The sequence below is a fragment of the Physella acuta genome, unplaced genomic scaffold, assembly GCF_028476545.2.
Source record: "Physella acuta isolate Inbredline_101_S28 unplaced genomic scaffold, ASM2847654v3 ptg000706l, whole genome shotgun sequence".
Classification (NCBI taxonomy): Eukaryota; Metazoa; Mollusca; class Gastropoda; family Physidae; genus Physella; species Physella acuta.
In genome coordinates this window covers 150,811-158,925 of record NW_026732225.1, presented here as the reverse complement: position 1 = coordinate 158,925, position 8,115 = coordinate 150,811, and the positions used below count along the sequence as shown (strand labels likewise).

Below are 8,115 nucleotides of genomic sequence, written 5' to 3'. Positions count from 1 at the left end.
CAGCCTACTAATTTGGACACAATTGTAATTAATTAATAAAAAATAAATCAGGCAACCAATTAAGTCAAATTTAAAGTCATGTAACATTGTCTTTATGTCTTGACCCACGTGCCAGCTTTGAACCGAATCTATCAGTTAGAAGTGCCCAAAATTTCGCTCGGGCGTTTCGATCTTGACAGTCAGACAGAGGATGTGAGTTAAATAAAAGCTCGTAGTGATACAATTTCAAAAATACATTGCAGGAAAATAAAGAAATAATGAAACATGAGACAATCTATAGAAGAAGAAACAAATGTAAGGCTTTGATATCCATAAAATAAAATAATAACCGTAGTTTAACTTGTTTAAATATATTTATTTGTTTGTGAAGTTAAATGGATTTACCATAAAAGCAGGTGGACCAACATTTAGCTGTGTCTTTTATCTTAGGTTTTGGAGAATGTATTTTAATTAATTAGTAGTTGGGTATCCATGCGTTTGTTTATTTTCTACAGTTAGTTTCTGCGGGGTTTATGGGCATTTCCGCTTCCGATATTGAAACAGTATGACCTCAAAAATTAAAATCAATGCAGCAAAGCCAATACCCGCCATCACACAATAAACCGGAAGTTCAATCCTATGCAAGGTCACGGCTTGGTTGTCGCTGACCTTGCTCGTGACACGTGGTGTTTTGTTTTTGTGAATGTACGTCATCCTCAGCTTCTCCAGAATCCCGGCTTCTTCCAGATAGAGGAGCGTCGTGTTGAGGGCCTGGCTGTAGAAGACGTTCTGTGGAGTGGCTATACACGATGGTCGGATCTCCTCGAAGCCGCTCTGGACGTACGTCCTCACGTCTGGGTACGTCTCATGGGGAAAGATTACTAGTGCAGTATGGTGTATCCAAGCGTATTTTTCAGTCAATAATTTCTTTTTGTGGTCATCTATGCTCATGTTGAGGAATCTTGGGTTCGTTTTCGTTTGCTGCAGAATGCGTTTCCAGATCTGCTTGTGAATGGGATCTTGTGAAGACATTAGGAAAGTTTGAAGAGCGTTGCCGTGTTGGTTTATCCCGATGGTGAATTCTTTCTGGTTGAGAAGATCCTGTAAGGTCTTGATGGTCAGTTCCGGTGTCTTGACCGTGAAGGTGGTGACCAGATTAGCAGAGTAAGCTGCATTTAGGATGAAACAGAAGATGGCCCAGGATGTCCAGATAATCAGGCCGGACTGGACATTGCGGATGCTCTCGGTGCGAAAGAAGAAGAGGTCAGTAAGTGTGGTCAGTGAACTAAGAATAGAAAAATCAAGAAGAAATTTTTTTTTATTCGTTAAAGAATAAAAAACACTAATCGGCTTGTAAAAATACTTAATGCGTTATGTAAGCATTATAAAATAAAACAAAACAATCTTTTACCTGAAGTTTAAGTTATCGAACGTCATCGGTTCGGGTGATTGAAGGCATGACGATATGAGGTGGATGATGGCGCCCAGGATTCCAACACCAAGTATTGCACCTGTCAGGTACAGGTAGATGTCAGGCTTGAAGATGTTGATGTAGGTCAGGTCAAGGTGATCTTTCTCTTCTGGAAGTCTGAAAAGAAATAGATGGAGCTCTTTGTAATAAATTACTACAACTATTATGTAATTTACAAAACAAAAAATACTTTATGAATCGGAATTATGAGAATTGCTTTCAAAAGTTTATCGACAGATTTATTAGAAAAATTATTTTTCAAATCTGCCAGACAAATATCACTACCGACGAAGAGCATTGACATCAAACAAAACCACGTCGCTCCATTTACCTGTATGTAATCTGGACGTCCTCAAACATGATAGGCAAGGAACTGAAATTGATGCGGGTCCTACGGTTTTCGTTCCTGCTCATCGGTAGCGTAGTCAGTGCTGTCTCTCTTCTGGCCAGACTCCCTATTGGAAAAAGAAATGGTCCGGCAGTAAAGAAATATATTACTTTTAAAACAAAAATCTTGTTGTTTTCAACACCCCCCAAACAGCAGCGGAGAAAAGCAATACATAACTGTCTAATTTCATAAAAGCAATGATCAGCGTGGTCGAGTGGCTGAGCGTATGATTGCTAACTCCAAAAGCCCAGAGACCGAACCCTCGGTCTTATTAGGCTCGTTAGTTGGGAACTGCTACCTATCAAATAGAGAAGACAACTACTTTCCTCCAGATTGTTTTTGGTAGACAAAGTCTATTAAAGCAAATCAAAAAAAAAAAAAAAAAAAATTTAAAATATTAAAAAAATTAATCTTTTAACCGGCTGGAATAGAGGGCTGCTGGAGCATTTCATAATGACAAGTTGTAGCGTGTAAAGAGTAATCCCGTCAATACGACAATTAAGAACAAGGTCCAAACATTAAACCGCTTTTAATTGCACTTTTACAAACGTACCAACTGGTTTTAGTATTTGATAGTGTTACTATTGTTTAAATAATGGTGTATTAGAATTCATGGATATATAAATGTATTTGAGATATTCGATTTTATTTTGTTAAATAACTATTTTCTAGAACTAAACAATTTTGTATGCTTATGAAATAAATTAAAAAAAAAACAGAGAAAAAATATTACTTTAACTAAATGGGGTAATGAATTATGTTAGATGTTGATTATCCCAAAAAAAAAAACGAATGGACTTTTTTTTCGACGTGGAGGTGGGTATGTGGTCATTGAAGACACAAATCATGTGTGCTATAATGCGGTGTAGATGTTTAAAAGTTGACTCTGCATTTCTGCACATAGCTTCTTTTTTTTTAAATACATTCCTACCGTAATAAGCGAATATTCAGCATCAAAAGTACACATTTTTCTCAGCTGTCAAAAAATTTCCTATTGTAAATAATTTCTACCTGTAACGCCAGTGACCTCTCCATTGTCCAGCACCGAGCCATAATTGTTGCCATCTTTGATCAAGACTAGACGGTACTCGAACCCCAGACTCTTAGCTAACGTGTCCACCAACGCTATGCTGTAGCCGCTGTATATAGTTTTATTGTTTACGACTCGACTGCTTATAATGTCGTCATTATCATCCGTAATGGCGACTGGAAGTGTCATATCTGCCAGCAAAGATGTCCTCGTTTTCAAATACAGGTGCGCCGTTTGACGTAAACAGGTGACCGTGTTGAAATACAGCACATTAAATGTTAATTCACTTACTTCAGGTAATTGAAAACTGACTTTGCCTCCAGTGTAAAGGTCACGGTCATGCGTAGATTCCAGCTGACCAGTGGCAACCCTATGCATCGGTGCAGTCCGAGATTTCTGACCAATCGAGAACGTTCCTGAGTTTGTAGTTACAAGCACTGTAGCGAAATCGATTGCACAATAAATCATGCTGGTCATTTGGCGTAAAAACTCTTCGGACGTACTGACCAATGTCCACTCAGTAGTGTGTAGTAACGAAGTCCATTTGTAGATGGTGTCAGTGGAGACGTGTTCGACAATTATTGTTAGAAATGACACATTGGTTGCCATGACAACCACTGTATGAAAATCCCAGTTATCAGAAAAAGTCAACAAAATTCGGTTAATTTCAGCAATGGTCGAATTTTCTGGAAACTCGCGGTAGGTAATTCTTGTCAGTTTATCAACAGACACGACCGCCTTCTCAAAACTGACCAATGTCGACCAAGGTACCCCCTGTAGAAGAACTAGCACGCTGTTCTGAGAGACACCGTCACCCTGATACTGACCATTGGAGTCTTGGCTCTGTCGTAGATACACATGTCCAGCAGCTGTGGTCAGCTCCGACCAAATTGTGTCCGGACTCTTCTCACTCAGTGGGCTAGAAATGAGCGTCACTGCCTTATTTGTGGACTGCGCAATGGAGACAATCTCAGGAAAAACTGTAAAAACACTGAATTTGGTGGCGATATTCATGGCGTATTAGTAAAAATTAAAAAAAAAGATGTCGAAAACAAGGCAACACTTTCCAAAAAAATACGAAAATTTATATAAATCTTTCTATGTTTTCCACTTCATATTAACACTTTTTATAAACTTTATAATCATCGAATTTGAAATGAGCTATTTTTATATCATGGCATTGTCTGGAAAAGTCTGGTTATGATGTATTCAACACTGTTCACACCAAATAAAACTATGATAACGCAATGTGTAACATCAAACAATGGCCTGACTGTTTTGTTATTCCATATTAAATACAGGCTTATCGCTACAGTATCAGATACAATATCCATTTTAAATCCATTAAAAATGCTTTTAGCTAGTTCAATATTCGAATAAGGTCGAATAGTTTAAGTAAGCGGCAAAGTCTGAGTATCGATATGGTGTGTATGGCGATATTTTAGGGTTCTTACAGTACTAAACGCGCAATGATTTGTTTATTGTGTGATCATATTTTATGATATTTTTTATTTGCCAGATACTAATTAAACTGAGAAGGACTGTGAACAATATATCATATACTTGCTCGTCTATACACACATGATTCTAATATAATTAAAAAAATAAACAAAAAAGTCACCGTCTTCTTTAAAACAGCAGTACCTTACACTAACTTAATAAATGTTTGACCAATGGACATAATCTTTCATTGTTATGTGCAGCATGAAATCGTTTTAGTCATGATCTCCATTAATCGACGTTACATCTTAATGTTTTGTTTTCCTCTCCTTCTATCCCCATACTATTTTTCGTCATAGCGCTTGGCAGAGTTTCTTTCAGGCATCTCTTCGGCGGGGCTCCGCCTCCCCCCACCCCCCCTCCCCCCCCCCCCCCCCGTAGAAAAAAGTCTGGAAGAAAAACTGGCGCTTGATGATGCCTGCTACGCCTGAGAGACCAAAAGGACCGCATTTGAGCGCCGATTTGGATATGTATTAATCGGCCCATCAGTAGGTACCCAATTACTTTACAAGTTCTAATATGTGTTTCGTTAAACAATTTTCTCGGTGATGTTGGATGGGGGGGGAGGGGGGCACTTGAAACTTTCGATGAAGGCGCATCATATGGGGGGGGGGGGGCTGGTAAAAGTATATTGTCTATATAAATTTTTTCCTAACTTTATTCGGAAAGGGGGGGGGGCGAAGAGTTGACTGAAAAATTATCTGCTAATAATACTTTACGTACAATTATTAAAGAAACGTTGACCTTATTTATTCGTTAACAATCATGCATCCCATCCACTCACACAAATATTCAGGCTAGACACCGACAAAACACAAGCGTTGTGTCGGCGCTTGAATATCGAGCTAGCTAAAAGCATTTGTAATGGATTTTGTAAATGTACTTGGTCTTTGATGTTGCAATAATCATCAGGTTTAAGTATTTGTTGACAAATATTTTTTTTCTGTCGATAGATAATGGATTCTTAATTGGGTGGCGGTATTTTTTATCTTGTGTGTGAAGTTTAAAACAACTTGATTCAATTTTTAAAATATGGGGCAAGTATAGGATTATATTACTAACTTATGTAACTTCAGTTCTCTTGCAGATCATTATAAATGTGTATGCGAGGATGCAATTTGTTAAAATCAAATGTTCCGAGAGGTTCTAATTTTTTCTGCTGTTTTCGGAAATTTTTCCGAAACATGTAGCCTTGTGGCAACCACTTAACTATTTTTTTCTGAACGTTTTTCGATACGTTTAAAAAATGTTCATCTTTATTTCTGTGATTTCTTGCATAGCCTGGTCCTTGACTATCCATGACGCAAGTGCTCTGATTTCTAGCCCACTGAGTGAGAAGAGTCCGGACACAATTTGGTCGGAGCTGACCACAGCTGCTGGACATGTGTATCTACGACAGAACCAAGACTCCAATGGTCAGTATCAGGGGGACGGTGTCTCGCAGAACAGCGTGCTAGTTCTGCTACAGGGTGTACCTTGGTCAACATTGGTCAGTTTTGAGAAGGCGGTCATGTCTGTTGATAAACTGACCAGAATGACCTACCGTGAGTTTCCGGAAAATTCGAGTATTGCTGAAATTAACCGAACAATTTTGACTCTATCTGATAACTGGGATTTTCAAACAGTGGTTGTCATGGCAACCGAAGTTTCTTTTCTGACTAACATTGTAGACATACTTTCTACAGACGCCATCTACAAATGGACTTCCTTGCTACACACAACTGACTGGACATTTGTCAGTAGGTCCGAGGATTTTTTAAACCAGATGAAAAACATGACGAATTTTGAAATTGATTTTGCAACCATTCTGGTCTATTCTGAATCAGGACAGTTTTTAATTGGCCAGAAATCACGGACTGAGCCCCTGCAGACGATCGCGATGGGTCAACAAGGATTTGCGAAAAGCAATGACCTTTTCACGAAAAACAACAACAATTTGCATTTAGCCGAAATTAATCAATTTATATTTAAATTAACGTACTTCAGCAATCATACCAGTTTGCGTCCAATGGCGTACCTGTATTTATTAATAAAGAAGTCTGTGTTGTCAGGTATGACACTTCCGGTGGCCATTACGGATGAAAATGACGAACTTATGAACAACAAAATTGTCAACAACAAAACGGTGTATGACGGTTACAGCATCGCATTGCTCGACACGATAGCTGAGCGTTTGGGGTTCGAGTACCGTCTGGTCATCGTTAACGATGGCAACTACTATGGCTCTGTGCTGGACAATGGGCAGGTCACGGGAGTTACAGGTAGAAATTATTTGAAAAAATAAAATATTTGATAGTTAGGTCTTTCAAGTTTATTATGTTAAGAGCTGAAAAACTTTATACAATCAATTTGCAGAAATGTAGAATTATATATTCAAATACGTAGTATATAGACCTACATGCCATTATCGTAACACATTTTGTTTGCCTGTTTTATCTTCTCCCATTTACCACCGTCAGCACCAACACAACATTTAATGTGTACTAATCAGTGCAGTACCATCATCTTTAGTTTCTTCTTCCTTTCAATTTTCATTTTATCTGTTTTGTGTGTGTATTTTCTTAGGCCCATAACTTGAACAATGTGTATATTACACATAAGAACCTATAAATCAACCCAGTAGCTTTGAGATTAGAGAGCTGCGATCTATCCAAATTTTTAATCCTTAAGTGTAGCTCTATTCTGTCTTATTTCCGTACAAACTGTCTTCCTCTAGATCTTTCTCTGTATTCCTGTGCAACGTCTAGTATTCTTCTTGATATTTCTGTGTTCCTCTACATTTTTTTCTGTATTCCTTTAGATCTTTCTCTGTTTTCCTCTAGATCTTTCACTGTATTCTTCTAGATCTTTCACTGTATTCCTCTACATCTTACTCTGTGTTCCTCTAGACCTTTAATTGTGTTTTGACTGTATTTCTCTAGCTCTTTCTCTGTATTCTTCTAGAGCTTTCACTGTATTCCAACAGGGAGTCTGGCCAATAAAGAAACAGCCCTGACTACTCTACCGATCAGCAGAGATGAGAACCGTAGGACCCGCATCACCTTCAGCTCATTGCCCACCTTGTTTGAGGAAGTCAAGATTACCTACAGGTAAATCAAAGTCTCAGTAGTTGTCCTTTAGAGATATGAAATTTTATCGTTTTCAATTTCACAGATATAGTCAAGAAAGGGATCTTCAATATAATACAATTGTACATACTTTTTTGATGGTGTAGCTATCCATAAAATACAGTACACCGCCGAAAGACTAATTTCAAGCCACTTTATCATGGGCTAATACTTTAACCAACTTATTTTTCTATACACAATACAAAAAAATTCTATATTTTTATATGCAGCTCTATCTCTTTTGCCACGTAGAAGCTTTGGCTATCGGCATCCTGGGTATGTGTCCTCCTCATCGCCATTTGCTTTTAAGGATTTAGCCTTTAGAAAGAAGGATGTGGTTTTGTTCGCAGACACAGCTCTTTATTGGTAATGATGATTTACAGTGATGTCTGATCAAAATCTTATTGCGGTTTTCCAAGTCTTTTCTTACTTACGTGAAAAGCTTTTGATGTTTTTTTTTTAAACTTGATATAATTACGTGATGAGCTCGACTTATTTTTTTACAGACTTCCAGCAGAGAAAGATCACCTTGACCTGACCTACATCAACATCTTCAAGCCTGACATCTACCTGTACCTGACAGGTGCCATACTTGGTGTTGGAATCCTGGGCGCCATCATCCACGTCATGTCGTCATTCC

General features: G+C 38.2%; 1 protein-coding gene across 1 annotated transcript; it reads right to left on the bottom strand.

Moving 5' to 3' along the window:
- Positions 1-510: 510 nt before the first annotated feature.
- On the bottom strand, positions 511-3,882 carry LOC131949641 (glutamate receptor 2-like). The gene is made up of 4 exons (XM_059311488.1): positions 3,696-3,882; positions 1,782-1,905; positions 1,442-1,567; positions 511-1,264 (listed from the first exon to the last, which is right to left on the bottom strand). The coding sequence occupies exons 1-4, from the start codon at positions 3,880-3,882 to the stop codon at positions 511-513; spliced, it is 1,191 nt and encodes a 396-aa protein (XP_059167471.1).
- Between the last annotated feature and the right edge of the window lie 4,233 nt (positions 3,883-8,115).

Coding starts and splice junctions, on each gene's coding strand:
- LOC131949641 (XM_059311488.1), bottom strand. CDS start 3,882: ATGAATATCGCCACCAAATTCAGTGTTTTTACAGTTTTTCCTGAGATT. Junction 1,906..3,695: donor ACAGAGCCAAGACTCCAATG/GTCAGTATCAGG, acceptor TTTTTCCAATAG/GGAGTCTGGCCAGAAGAGAG. Junction 1,265..1,441: donor GCCATCATCCACCTCATATC/GTCATGCCTTCA, acceptor TTCTATTCTTAG/TTCACTGACCACACTTACTG.